Source organism: Ranitomeya imitator, chromosome 2, assembly GCF_032444005.1.
Source record: "Ranitomeya imitator isolate aRanImi1 chromosome 2, aRanImi1.pri, whole genome shotgun sequence".
Taxonomy (NCBI): domain Eukaryota; kingdom Metazoa; phylum Chordata; class Amphibia; order Anura; family Dendrobatidae; genus Ranitomeya; species Ranitomeya imitator.
Window position 1 is genome coordinate 355,255,113 of NC_091283.1, and position 14,774 is coordinate 355,269,886.

Here is a 14,774-nt window from a genome sequence, read left to right on the forward strand (position 1 = left end):
CAAGGTGCCCTGGGCCTATCTGACCCTCGACGGGACAGTACGTCAAATGCGATCGGCAGCGCTCACGGGGGGAGCGCCGCCGATCGCGGCCGGGTGTCAGCTGCCTATCGCAGCTGACATCGGCACTATGTGCCAGGAGCGGTCACGGACCGCCCCCGGCACATTAACCCCCGGCACACCGCGATCAAACATGATCGCGATGTGCCGGCGGTATAGGGAAGCATCGCGCAGGGAGGGGGCTCCCTGCGGGCTTCCCTGAGCCCCCTGCAGCAACGCGATGTGATTGCGTTGCTGCGAGGGTCTCCTACCTCCTTCCTCGCTGCAGGCCCCGGATCCAAGATGGCCGCGGCATCCGGGTCCTGCAGGGAGGGAGGTGGCTTCACAGAGCCTGCTCAGAGCAGGCACTGTGAAGCCTGCAGTGCTGCATGTCAGATCGGTGATCTGACAGAGTGCTGTGCAAACTGTCAGATCACCGATCTGTGATGTCCCCCCTGGGACAAAGTAAAAAAGTTTAACAATTTTTTTCCAAATGTGTAAAAAAAATTAAAAAAAATATTCCTAAATAATGAAAACAAAAAAAATATTATTCCCATAAATACATTTCTTTATCTAAATAATAAAAAAACAATAAAAGTACACATATTTAGTATCGCCGCGTCCGTAACGACCCCACCTATAAAACTGGCCCACTAGTTAACCCCTTCAGTAAACACCGTAAGAAAAGAAAAAAAACAGGCAAAAACCCGCTTTATTATCATACCGCCAAACAAAAAGTGAAATGACACGCGATCAAAAAGACAGATATAAATAACCATGGTACCGCTGAAAACGTCATCTTGTCCCGCAAAAAAGGAGCCGCAATACAGCATCATCAGCAAAAAAATAAAAAAGTTATAGTCCTGAGAATAAAGCGATGCAAAAATAATTATTTTTTCTATAAAATAGTTTTTATCGTATAAAAGTGCCAAAACATAAAAAAAGATATAAATGAGGTATCGCTGTAATCGTATTGACACGAAGAATAAAACTGCTTTATCAATTTTGCCAAACGCAGAACGGTATAAACGCGTCCCCCAAAAGAAATTCATAAATAGCTGGTTTTTGGTCATTCTGCCTCACAAAAATCGTAATAAAAAGAGATAAAAAAATGTCACGTGCCCGAAAATGTTACCAATAAAAATATCAACTCGTCCCGTAAAAAATAAGACCTCACATGACTCTGTGGACCAAAATATGGAAAAATTATAGCTCTCAAAATGTGGTAACGCAAAAAATATTTTTTGCAATAAAAAGCGTCTTTCAGTGTGTGACGGCTGCCAATCATAAAAATCCGCTAAAAAACCCGCTATAAAAGTAAATCAAACCCCCCTTCATCACTCCCTTAGTTAGGGAAAAATTTTAAAAAAATGTATTTATTTCCATTTTTCCATTAGGGCTAGGGTTAGGGCTAGGGTTATGGTTGGGGCTAAAGTTAGGGTTGGAGCTAAAGTTAGGGTTAGGGTTTAGATTACATTTACAGTTGGGAATAGGGTTGGGATTAGGGTTAGGGGTGTGGTTAGGGTTACTGTTGGGATTAGGGTTAGGGGTGTGTTTGGATTAGGGTTTCAGTTATAATTGAGGGGTTTCCACTGTTTAGGCACATCATGGGCTCTCCAAACGCGACATGGCGTCTGATCTCAATTCCAGCCAATTCTGCGTTGAAAAAGTAAAACAGTGCTTCTTCCCTTCCGAGCTCTCCCGTGTGCCCAAACAGGGGTTGACCCCAACATATGGGGTATCAGCGTACTCAGGACAAATAGGACAACAACTTTTGGGGTCCAGTTTCTCCTGTTACCCTTGGGAAAATACAAAACTGGGGGCTAAAAAATAATTTTTGTGGGGAAAAAAAGGATTTTTTATTTTCACGGCTCTGCGTTATAAACTGTAGTGAAACACTTGGGGGTTCAAAGCTCTCACAACACATCTAGCTGAGTTCCTTAGGGGGTCTAGTTTCCAAAATGATGTCACTTGTGGGGGGTTTCAATGTTTAGGCACATCAGGGGCTCTCCAAACGAAACATGGCGTCCCATCTCAATTCCAGTCAATTTTGCATTGAAAAGTCAAATGGCGCTCCTTCGCTTCCGAGCTCTGCCATGCACCCAAACAGTGGTTTACCCCCACATGTGGGGTATTGTCGTGCTCAGGACAAATTGTACAACAATGTTTGGGGTCTATTTTCTCCTGTTACCCTTGGTAAAATTGAACAAATTGGAGCTGAATTAAATTTTTTGTGAAAAAAAGTTAAATGTTCATTTTTATTTAAACATTCAAAAAATTCCTGTGAAGCACCAGAAGGGTTAATAAACTTCTTGAATATGGTTTTGAGCACCTTGAGGGGTGTAGTTTTTAGAATGGTGTCACACTTGGGTATTTTCTATCATATAGACCCCTCAAAATGGCTTCAAATGAGATGTGGTCCCTAAAAAAAAATGGTGTTGTAGAAATGAGAAATTGCTGGTCAACTTTTAACCCTTATAACTCCCCAACATATGGGGTATCAGCGTACTCAGGACAAATAGGACAACAACTTTTGGGGTCCAGTTTCTCCTGTTACCCTTGGGAAAATACAAAACTGGGGGCTAAAAAATAATTTTTGTGGGGAAAAAAAGGATTTTTTATTTTCACGGCTCTGCGTTATAAACTGTAGTGAAACACTTGGGGGTCAAAGCTCTCACAACACATCTAGCTGAGTTCCTTAGGGGGTCTAGTTTCCAAAATGATGTCACTTGTGGGGGGTTTCTACTGTTTAGGTACATTAGAGGCTCTGCAAACGCAATGTGACACCTGCAGACCATTCCATCTAAGTCTGCATTCCAATTGGAGCTCCTTCCCTTCCGAGCCCTCCCATGCGCCCAAACAGTGGTTCCCCTCCACATATGGAGTATCAGCGCACTCAGGACAAATTGGACAACAAATTTTGTGGTCCAATTTCTCCTGTTACCCTCGGGAAAATACAAAACTGGGGGCGAAAAGATAATTTTTGTGAAAAAATATGATGTTTTATTTTTACGGTTCTGCATTATAAACTTCTGTGAAGCACTTGGTGGGTCAAAGTGCTCACCACACCTCTAGATAAGTTCCTTAGTGGGTCTACTTTCCAAAATGGTGTCACTTGTGGGGGGTTTCAATGTTTAGGCACATCAGAGGCTCTCCAAACGCAACATGGTGTCCCATCTCAATTCCAGTCAATTTTGCATTGAAAAGTCAAATGGCGCTCCTTCGCTTGCGAGCTCTGTCATGCGCCCACATATGGGGTATCGGTGTACTCAGGACAAATTGTACAACAACTTGTGGGGTCCATTTTCTCCTGTTACCCTTGGTAAAATAAAACAAATTGGAGCTGAAGTAAATTTTTTGTGAAAAAAAGTTAAATGTTCATTTTTATTTAAACATTCCAAAAATTCCTGTGAAGCACCAGAAGGGTTAATAAACTTCTTGAATATGGTTTTGAGCACCTTGAGGGGTGCAGTTTTTAGAATGGTGTCACACTTGGGTATTTTCTATCATATAGACCCCTCAAAATGACTTCAAATGAGATGTGGTCCCTAAAAAAAATGGTGTTGTAAAAATGAGAAATTGCTGGTCAACTTTTAACCCTTATAACTCCCTAACAAAAAAAAATTTTGGTTCCAAAATTGTGCTGATGTAATGTAAACATGTGGGAAATGTTACTTATTAAGTATTTTGTGTGACATATCTCTGTGATTTAATTGCATAAAAATTTAAAGTTGGAAAATTGCGAAATTTTCATAATTTTCGCCAAATTTCCGTTTTTTTCACAAACAAACGCAGGTACTATCAAAGAATTTTTACCAATATCATGAAGTACAATATGTCCCGAGAAAACAATGTCAGAATCACTGGGATCCGTTGAAGCGTTCCAGAGTTATAACCTCATAAAGGGACAGTGGTCAGAATTGTAAAAATTGGCCTGGTCATTAACGTGCAAACCACCCTTGGGGGTAAAGGGGTTAATCAGACTCCCCCAATTTTCTACTTTCTCTTTTTTCCATACTTTCTATTACCTACTCTACACTCTTTTCTTCTTTTCATTCTGTTTTGTTTATCGGATGTTTATGATAAGGAATATGATACTCAAGGCTGCATTATGGCAACGCTCTGGACAATCAATTAATGGTTATTGAGTGATTCCGACTCATGTAAAGTGGTTATGCTTTACCTGATTGTCTTGCTGTTTTACTTGACTGTATTGCTATTTTTTGCTTTTCCTTGTCTTTGCATGGATACTTTTTAGTTTTTGTATGTTATATATGAAAATATTCAATAAAAACTGTTTAAGAAAAACAGATGCATTTCAGGTTAAAACCTTAATCATGGTATGAAGGGATCGGAGAGATGACGGTATTATTGTATGTGTCAGGTTCCTATAAGGTGTCAGGATATCGCCGTCTATCTCTCCATTGAGGAATTGGAGTATCTAGAAGGACACAAAGATCTTTACAAGGACGTCATGATGGAGGTTCCCCAGCCCCTCACATCACCAGGTAATATAGACAGGACTATATACACATTGACTATAATTATCTGTATGTAAAGAATGAATTCAGTCCCTATATGTGTTTCCTCCAGATCTATCCAGTAAGAGAACAACACCAGAGAGATGTCCCCATCCTCTTCTTCCACAGGACTGTAAACATGAAGATCCCAATGTTCCTCAGGATCATCAGGTAGATAGAGAGAAGGTGTCATGAGATCTCACCTATGATGTGTATATTGCTGTGAAGGTCTTGTGCTCAGTCTTGTTTTATCCACCAGTATTATATGTTCTATATTTGTATAATGAACGGTGGAGATAGCAGGATTAGAGCTGATCATAGATGTGACTTCTCCATCGGTCTGTGACCTATACAATATTTGTTTCAGGGTGAAGATCTGACCCATTTTAATACTACTGAGACATCTGTGAGGAGTGGTGAGCAGTGTAAAGAGGAGATTACTACATATAAAAGCCAACGTGAGTAGTAACCTCTAAATGCAGAGATGTCATAAATTCTTCTCAGCTATCAGCATTCACTGCTTTATCAGTGGTGTTGTCCAGACCTATTATAATCATGTGATCACCATTCTGCCATTAGACCTCTGCATGTTCCCCCACCCAAAACATTTCTGTTACTTTGGGCATTGAAAGCCCTTCTTCTATTGAGCTTGCAACCTGGAGGATCTGTCTACCCCCTGTGACTAGAAGACACTGACTCTTAGCTGCCAAGATTTGTAAATTACAAAGCCAAATGCCAGCATAAAATCTGCTGACAAGTTATAAAGTCATTTGAAAAAGATATTAGAATGGGTGTCAAGGATACACAGGCTGGGGTCACCCACTTTGTCAAGGGAATACAACTTCGCTGCCTCTAATCATCAGGACAATTACACAATTGGCTGACGAGTGATGGATGAGGCCGCAGCTGCTTCCACTACTATTCAAGTTATTGGGGAACTAACAGTGACCGTATGGGGTGTATATATACCTCCGATTCCAGCACATGGACCATATGTATATACCACTCAAACGGTCACTGCAACCTCTGCAATAACAAAAAGTGCCACTATCAATCGTTTAGACATCTGTTACAGGTAGCTTGTGGCTTCAGGGATGCAGTTTACAGAGCAAGAAGAACAGAACTATTCAATTTTATATTTAATCCAGAAAGATAGCAAGTGTTATAAAAACAATATACAAGATGATACAAAATGGGAACAAAATAATGATAAATACAATTACTTAAAATAAAAGGGATAACAAAAGAAACTTACTAAACCTTGGCATGAAAGTGCTATTGTACACAGTTTTGTGCACTTCTGAAAAGAAGTACACCACTGAGCAGAGTCCCGACAGACTCTAGTGTAACTCTGCTACCTCACTATAGTGAATGGATCCCTCAGGGGTTCCATTTGAATTACGTCAGTCAGAGATTTAGATGGAAACCCCCATGTAAGAGCGTCGGATAAATGTGATCCAAAATGTTCCCAACAAATCTTCAACTCAATCCGCAAAAAACAAGTCCCCACTCAGGTCCATTATCTATCATTGAACCTATAGTGGGCTTCCATGTTACTGGTAGCACAACGTTTCTGAAATGGCTCTATAGCCCCTTGCCCCCAATATAAATCCAGGGAATTCTGTGCTCCCAAATCCAAATGTTCCCCTCCCTTCTGAGCCTTACAGTGTGCCTTAATTACATTTATCTTCCACATATTTGACATATCTGTAGCGATAAAAGCCCCATTCATTTACGGGGTGCATGTCTCCTGACGCATGAGCTGTGCATGTACAGTGGGGAAAATGATCATTTGATTACACTGCCAATTTTCCAATTTTTCCCACCTACAAAGAATGGAGTGGTCTGTAATTTTTATCATAGTTACACTTCAACTGTGAGAGACCGAATATAAAAAAAATAAAAATCACATTGTATGATTTTTTTTTAAATTAAATTGCATTTTATTGTATGAAATGGGTATTTGATCACCTACCAACCTGCAAGAATTCTGACTCACAGACCTGTTAGTTTTTCTTTAAGAAGCCCTACTGCTCTGCACTTATTACCTGTATTAATTGCACCTGTTTGAACTTGTTACCTGTATTAAAGACACCTGTCCACACGCTCAAATAATCACACTCCAACCTTTCCACCATGGCCAAGACCAAAGAGCTGTCTAAAGACACAAGGGACAAAGGCTTGGATTTGCTACAGGACAATAGGCAAGCAGCTTGGTGAGAAGGCAACAACTCTTGGCATGATTATTAGAAAATGGAATAAACACAAAATGACTTTCAATCTTCCTTGGTCTGGGGCTCTATGCAAGATCTCGCCTCATCGGGTAAGGATGATTTTTAGAAAGGTCCGCAGTCAGCCCAGAACTACACTGAAGGACCTAGTCAATGACCGGAAGAGAGCTGTTGCCACAGTCTCAAACATTACCGTTAGTAACATGCTACGCCATCATGGATTAAAATCCTGCAGGGCACGTAAGGTGCCCTGCTTTTGCCAGCACATGTCCAGTCCCATTTGAAGTTCACTGATGACCATTTGGATGGTCTAGAGGAGGCATGGGGGAAGGTCGTGTGGTCAGATGGGACCAAAATATAACTTTTTGGTATCAACTCCATTTGCTGTGTTTGTTGGAAGAAGGAGTACAACCCCCAAGAACACCATTCCAACTGTGAAGCATGGTGGAGGAAACATCATACTTTAGGAATGCTGTTTTGCAAAGGGGACAGGACGACTTCACCGTATTGAAGGGAGGATAGATGGGTTCATGTATAGCGGGATTTTGGCCAACAACCGCCTTCCCTCAGTAAGAGCATTGAAGATGGGTCATGGCTGGTTCTTCCAGCATGACAATAACCTGAAACACACAGCCAGGGCAACTAAGGAGTGGCTCTGTAAGAAGGATTTCCAGGTCTTGGAGTGGTCTGGGCAGTCTCCCAACCTGAACCCAATAGAAAATCTTTGGAGGGAACTGAAACTCAATATTGCGCAGTGACAACCCCAAAACCTGAAAGATCTGAAGAAAATCCGTATGTCGTAATGGGCCAAACACGACATGGCATTCGCTATCTATTCCAGCCATTTTTGAGCTTCAAAAGTTGAATGGTGCTCATATCTGTGTACTCGGGAGAAACTTTTTAACAAATTGTACCACCCATTTTCTCCTGTTACAATTTTGAAAATGCAAAACTTGGGGCTAAAGCAATATTTTCATTTTTTCCCTCCTCATTGCTCTAATTCCGGTGAAGGGTTAATAAACTTCTTTAATGTGATTTTGAGCACTTTAAGGGGTGTCGTTTTTAAAATGGTGTCACTTTGGGGTATTTTCTGTCAGATAAGCCCCTCAAATTCACTTGAAATGGGATGTGGACCCTGAAAAAATTGGTTTTGTAAACTTTTTTGGAAAAATTAGAATTTGCTGATAAACTTTTAATCCTTCTAACTTCCTAATTAAAATTTTGAAATTTTTTTTGTCATATTTTCTGTATTTTCATTAAAAAATTACATCGACCAAAATTTGCCACTTGCATCAATTACGTGTCATGAAAAACAGTCTCCGAATCACTGGGATGTGATCTAGAGTTACATCCTCATAAAGTCTCCTTACCTCGGCATGCTGAGCATGTCAATCTCTGCAAGGAGAAATGACACTTGTTGGATATCGGTCAGATGCCCCTCACACAGCCAAACCAGATTTCCACTTTGCACTGATGAGGGGCAGTACCCCGAAACAGTGTCTGCAAATTGAGATTCTGGTTTGGCTATTATCCTAAGTCATGTGACATGGCTCGTTAAAGAGTCGACATTGACTTGTAGGATTGCTACCTTCCAATAGGTGGCACTAGAGATATAGTTCTCTTCCTCTCTGAAGAGACAATTTGCATAATTAGCCTCATAAAGTGACACTGGTCAGCATTGAAAAAATTGGCCTGGTGAGGAAGGTTAGAGGGGATATTCGGTACTTTACAAAAAATGTATTTAAACACTAACAGGCAGGTAGTTGCTACCTGCCTGTTGTGCATGGCACCGCTCCTGTTGGGGATTCAGAAGCCTTTATTGACGTCACCTCCATAGAGCGGAGTCTTCTTTTCCGGTCCGCTCTGTAGTTGGGGCAGGACTTCTAATGTCATTCTGATTGCTGAATCCCCTATACCTAACTTGGGGAGCCGTCTGCCCATCAGAATGACCCCGGAAGTCCCAGCCCATCACGTTTGCAGATGCAACTGAATCCCCTGTAGGAGCATCCGTGACTGCTCTGTTTCGGGGGAAATGGTGCCATGTACAACAGGCAAATAAGTTGCAATTACCTGCCCGTTAGTGCTCAGGTACTTCCCCTTTGATGTGGGATCTGGGGCTGAGCCCACAATTTTTCCAGCACACGTCAGCTGATATGTGACCCCCACAGCCATGGGTGGAATCGCTATCTACCATCGGATGTCAACATGTTAAATGCTGCTGTCAATCTGTGACATCGGCATTAGTGATGAGCGAGTGTGCCCGTTACTCGAGATTTTAAAGCATGCTCGTGTGTTCTCCGGGTATTTTGGGCGTGCCCGGAGATTGTTTGAGTCACCGCAGCTGCATGATTTGCGGCTGCTAGACAGTCTGAATACAAATGGGGGTTGCCTGTTTGTTAGGGAATCCCCACATGTATTCAGGCTGTCTAGCATCTACTGGTCTCGGCCACCCTATTCTTAGTGGTTGGGCAGAGTCTGTGCTCCCCCGAGCTTCAAGTTACAATGTCTCCTCCATGACCAGCGACGCCTACAGAATGAATGATGGCGAAGACTGGTGATAGAAGCAGACTAGAGGAGATGACACACCATTTCAAGAAGCCATAATGTTGCAGAATGGCAGAAAACTAAAGCAGATAAAATCCCATAAAGTGACTCAATTTCTTTAAAATTATAGCCATCAGTGAATTCATCTATAGGAGTAATGACTATTTTGAAACCTGAGTGGGGGATTTATTTTTGCACGATGAGAAATTTTTATTAGTGTCATTTTCTTAAACATATTTTTGGTGGCTTTTTATTCAAATATTTGGTTGAAAACCACGTTCTACTGGTTCATGCTATGAGGTTTTCTATTAAGTCTGTGAACTGTCATTGTCTTAGTGAATAATTCGGTTTTGTGTAAAAATGTTCAAAAATATAAATTTCAAGGACATTTAAAAAAAAAATTATTGTTTTTTGTTTTTGGCAGATGATTGTACCAGAAGATCTGAGGGACAACTAACAGCTTCAATTTTTGAATTGGGTGACCTTGAGATCACACAGGATACAATTGAAATGAATGACATTACTCCAGATATACCATCATCCCTTCACAGCAAAGACCTATCATCTGATCCTCATCCTTCGAAACCCGCCCTATCTTCTGATTCATTACAGGCTATTAAGAAAAATAAAAGTCAGAAAAGAGGCATTAAAAAACAAATTGCTCTTAAAGCAAAGAAGCCAATTACACATTCAGAATATGGAAACCGTTGTCCCCCCAAAACATCTTTTGTTAAACATCAAAAAATTCACGCAGAAAAGAGATTTTCTTGTTCCAAATGTGGGAAATATTTTAACCAGAAAGCAGATCTTATTAGACATGAAAGAATTCATACTGGGGAGAAGCCTTTTTCATGTTCTGAATGTGGGAAATGTTTTGTACAAAAACCAGATCTTCTTATTCACCAGAGAACTCACACAGGGGAGAAGCCATATTCATGTTCAGAATGTAGAAAATGTTTTGCAAGGAAATCAGCTGTTATTATTCACCAGAGAACTCACACAGGGGAGAAGCCTTTTTCATGTTCAGAATGTGGGAAATGTTTTGCATTGAAACCACACCTTGTTGATCACCAGAGAACTCACACAGGAGAGAAGCCATATTTATGTTCAGAATGTGGGAAAAGTTTTATACAGAAAGGGATTCTTGTTATTCATCAGAGAACTCACACAGGGGCGAGGCCCTTTTCATGTTCAGAATGTGGAAAAGGTTTTGTACAGAAATCACATCTTGTTAGTCACCAGAGAACTCACACAGGAGAGAAGCCATATTTATGTTCAAAATGTGGAAAATGTTTTGCATGGAAATCACACTTTGTTACACATCAGAGAAGTAACACAGGCGAGAAGTCCTATTTATGTTCAGAATGTGAGAAATGTTGGTCAGATAAATCAAGTTTTGATAAACAATGTTCATATTAATAATCTGGGAAATGTTTTCAACAATAATGCTATTTTCTTAAACATCTAAAATCCCACAAGGGGAGAAGACATTATCATACTTAGAATGTGAAAAATAAATGACCAGAAGACATATTTTGTTAAATATCAATAATAACGCACACGGGGAGAAACTATAAAGCTCTGGCAAAAATTAAGTGACCACTGCAAAATATTCAGTTAGTCTGATTTTTCTCTTTATTGGTATATTTTTGAGTAAAATGTAAATTGTTCTTTTAGTCTATAAACTTCTGACAACATGTCTCCGAATTTCCAAGCAATAAATTTACTATTTTCTTTCTGAAAAGGAGAAATGGTCAAAATTAAAAAAAAACAAACAAACAGTGCTTTCAGACCTCAAATAATGCAAAGAAAACAAGTTCATAATCATTTAGAAACAACAATACCAATGTTTTAACTCCGGAAAAGTTCAGAAATCAATATTTTGTGGAATATCCATGATTTTAAATCACAGCTTTAATGCGTCTTGGCATGCTTTCCACCAGTCTTTCACACTGCTTCTGATGCAAAAATGTAAGCAGTTTTTCTTTGTTTAATAGCTTGTGACTATCCATCATCTTCTTGATTACATTCCAGAGGTTTTCATTGGGGATCAGGTCTAGAGATTGGGCTGGCCATGACAGGGTTTTGATGTGGTGGTCTCTTAATTTTAACCAGAGCTGTATATTTTATTGACAAATTGCACAAAAAACATTGGACAGTCATATAATTAAATGAGAAAAGGAAAGCACTTAGAACTTACTATATTTTTTTACTTTTAGATGCACTTTTAACACGAAAGTTTCTTCCTAATAAGTGAGTGTATTTTCTAGTCTGACGACAGCTTACTGTGACTGAGGAGAACGCTGAGACAGTGTACTTTCTGATCACTGAGAGAACTGCTCTCTCCTCCTGCTCCACACTGATCTATGTTATTGGTGGAGAGCAGGAGAGGAAGATAATACAGAAAAACAAAGAATTAGAATTATGTAATAAGCAAATAAAAAGCAATATTCTATGTGCGTTCCATATTTCACATTTTATACATTCATAGATATACACTATATGGACAAATATTGCAACCCTTACCCCCACTCCACAAGAAAATATTCAAAATGTCTTCCTTCCTCTTCTTCCTCACACCCAATCTCAGCAATCTGCCATTCATTACAGTTACCTTCAGTGCGCAATCTCCAGGTCTCAATAAAGTCTGTAACTTCTCTATACCACAATAATAACTGTGCCCATATTACACATTAATAGTTACATCTATGATCCATTCCTTCTCTGTAGGAACATCTGATGTGATCCATTTATTAAATCCCTTTCCGTTCTAAGTATAGTAGTTTATTAACCATTATTAGGAACTCATTCCATTCAAAAGAAGACATGGAACCTGATGAATCGCCAATATCATTCAAACCTGCTGATTCGTAAGTTTCCAAGCTCCCAAATCCATGAAATATACAAGGAAATTCGAAGTTGCCAATCCTCTCTGTTTTGTAGACTTTTGGAGATGAAGCATCTTCATCCTCGGCTCTTTACCTCCACACAAGGTCTTTGAACAAATTTTCTATGATTTTAAATGCTTTTAGTTTTGTATCCAAATTGAAATATTTGAGAGCACATAGAAAATGGTGGGAAATGGACCACTTTTTTGTTCCATCAGATCTTATCAATTAATTTCTGTGCAAGAAACCATAAACTCCTACTGCAGTTTTACTGTGTGTGTCCAGTGTCAGTTTTTCTACCTGATGATTATGATTATACAATTGTAAAAACCTTTACTCCTAAAAAGTATGTATAATCCAGCAGCATGTGTATAAGATCAGCAGCTTCCGCTAAGCACTTCGGATCTTTGGCCCCTGTATGTATGCCGACCTTATGGAGAAACAGAGGGTTCATGTATCCCCTATGGATGATTTATAGTTATGACTGTCTACAATGCTCCACTAGGGATATAGATCTGACCACCTCAAGGATGATTTTTAGTGATGAGCAAACGTGCTCGGATAAGGTGTTATCCATGCTTGCTCGAGACCTAAAAGTATCTTCGGCGTTCTGCTATGTTTGAGTTGCTATAGCTGATTGCATGTTTTATAGCTAATCCCTGTATGTGTTGTGGCTGTTGAACAGTCATGAGTAGGGTTGAGCGACCTTGACTTTTTTAGGGTCGAGCCGGGTTTCGCGAAACCCGACTATCTCAAAAGTCGAGTCGAGTGAAATCGGCCGATTATGGCGAAAAGTCGAGGATCGACCGAAACACGAAACCCAATGCAAAGCCAATGGGATTTTTTTTTTTTTCTCTCTCTCTCTCTCTCAACTGAAAAGCTGGTGTTACACAGTGCAAATCGCTACAGCGCACAAGCGACAACATGGCGATAGGTCTTAGGGGCGTGGACGCCTATGTCATCACTCTGCCCACGCCCCTTCATTGGCTGAAAAAAATGGTGCCAAGCGCGTCATACGAAACGCGACTTTGGCGCGAAAGTCGCGTACCGCATGGCCGACCCCACACAGGGGTCGGGTTTCATGAAACCCGACTTTGCCAAAAGTCGGCGACTTTTGAAAATGAACGATCCGTTTCGCTCAACCCTAGTCATGAGATATGCAGCCATGGCAACTTGAACATAGTATTAGAGCACGCGAAAGAAACTCTTTTAGCTGCCGAGCATGCATGGATAACACCTTATTCGAGCATGTTTGCTAATCACTAATGCTTTTCCATTGGTTGTCAGTAATTACACATACTAACAAGAGAATCATTTTCCCCAAATTTCTCCTTTACTTGCTGAGATGAACAGAAAGCATTATTGGACAATAGACTGCTAAGTATCGTAATAACTGATGAAATCCAATTCTCAAACCCATCTAGATGCAGGATTTCAGGTAGGGTCTGGTTGTTCCATACAGTTGTATACAAAGTGAGTCCTTCAACGCCTCTTGTTCTATTTTTTACAATGTTTTGGTTCAGCCCAATGGTAAGCTGTCTGGACCTGTGTGATAATGTGATATGGTGTGTGGGGTATCATGCTGTCTATGTTCATGATTTTACTGACTGTAGGAGTGTTGTCTTGCTGCTCTGTATCCTTCTGTGTATTCTATGCCTTGTCTAGAGTCTTTACTACCTTACAAAAGTTCTGATAATTGAATTAGCTAAATTACCATCTGCAGCCTGAATGTGTCCATGTCTTTTGTTGAACCACTGCTGATGTTTTCTGACTGTCCATTCATGACCCCTCTCCAAGTGCTGCAAATCACCCCTGTAGTGCCTTGATATCTGAAGCACTGGTCCCAGGTCGGGAGGGCCTGCAAACTGTCCAACATGTCTGCCTTAGTCTGGATATAAAGAAGGGGTACATAGGAGGTCAGTGAGACCACTAAGATAGATCCTTTGTAGGATGCTGATGATAATGCCAGCACCCCAGAGAGACTTGGAGAGAACCTGATTACCCTGGAAAATATGGCTGGAGGAGCTCTCTATGGAGAAGTATCTGGAGCCACACTGCCATATCGATCTCTAAGCGGAGGATTGTGACTCATCTCTCGAAGCATTTATCCCATTACTGGACTGCATGGCTGCCACCAGGAATTTAAGGGCCCCTTGAGACTAAACTCAGACTACAAACATAAGGATGAATGACCTCGAGGAGATCAAAACATCCAACACCACGGAGACACCATCACGTGTTTCTCAATGCAGTGATCCAGAACACTGCCCCCATCCCTTATGGGAAATATACAAATGCATGTAGAAAAGCCGCGGAGACACCATCACGTGTTTCTCAATGCAAGCAATAAATAGCCAGGTCTTTCACCGGGAAGGAACAACCACGGGAAGGGCAGCATCCAAAAAGGAAACTCACCTATGCCAAAACATGGTATCCATCCACAGACAGCTGTTTCGGGGTATTTGCCCCTCATCAGTATGGAGTAGGAAACTGGCTATTAGGAGCAGTGCCTAGTAAAAAGACTATAAACATAAGGATGAATGACATCGGGGAGA

At 40.6% G+C, this 14,774-nt stretch overlaps 1 protein-coding gene across 2 annotated transcripts in view; it reads left to right on the forward strand.

Annotated features, from left to right (window-relative positions):
• LOC138663797 (oocyte zinc finger protein XlCOF8.4-like) overlaps positions 1-13,946 on the forward strand; it is a 55,247-nt gene extending 41,301 nt beyond the window's left edge. Inside the window, exons 4-7 of one of the 2 annotated variants that reach the window (XM_069750139.1) lie at positions 4,421-4,544; positions 4,630-4,727; positions 4,924-5,014; positions 9,756-13,946. In XM_069750139.1, coding sequence (XP_069606240.1) covers positions 4,421-4,544; positions 4,630-4,727; positions 4,924-5,014; positions 9,756-10,750 — 1,308 coding nt within the window. In that variant the 3' untranslated portion in view covers positions 10,751-13,946. The remainder of the gene's footprint in view (positions 1-4,420; positions 4,545-4,629; positions 4,728-4,923; positions 5,015-9,755) is intronic. The other variant, XM_069750141.1, reaches the window with a different exon arrangement.
• The last annotated feature ends 828 nt before the right edge of the window (positions 13,947-14,774 follow it).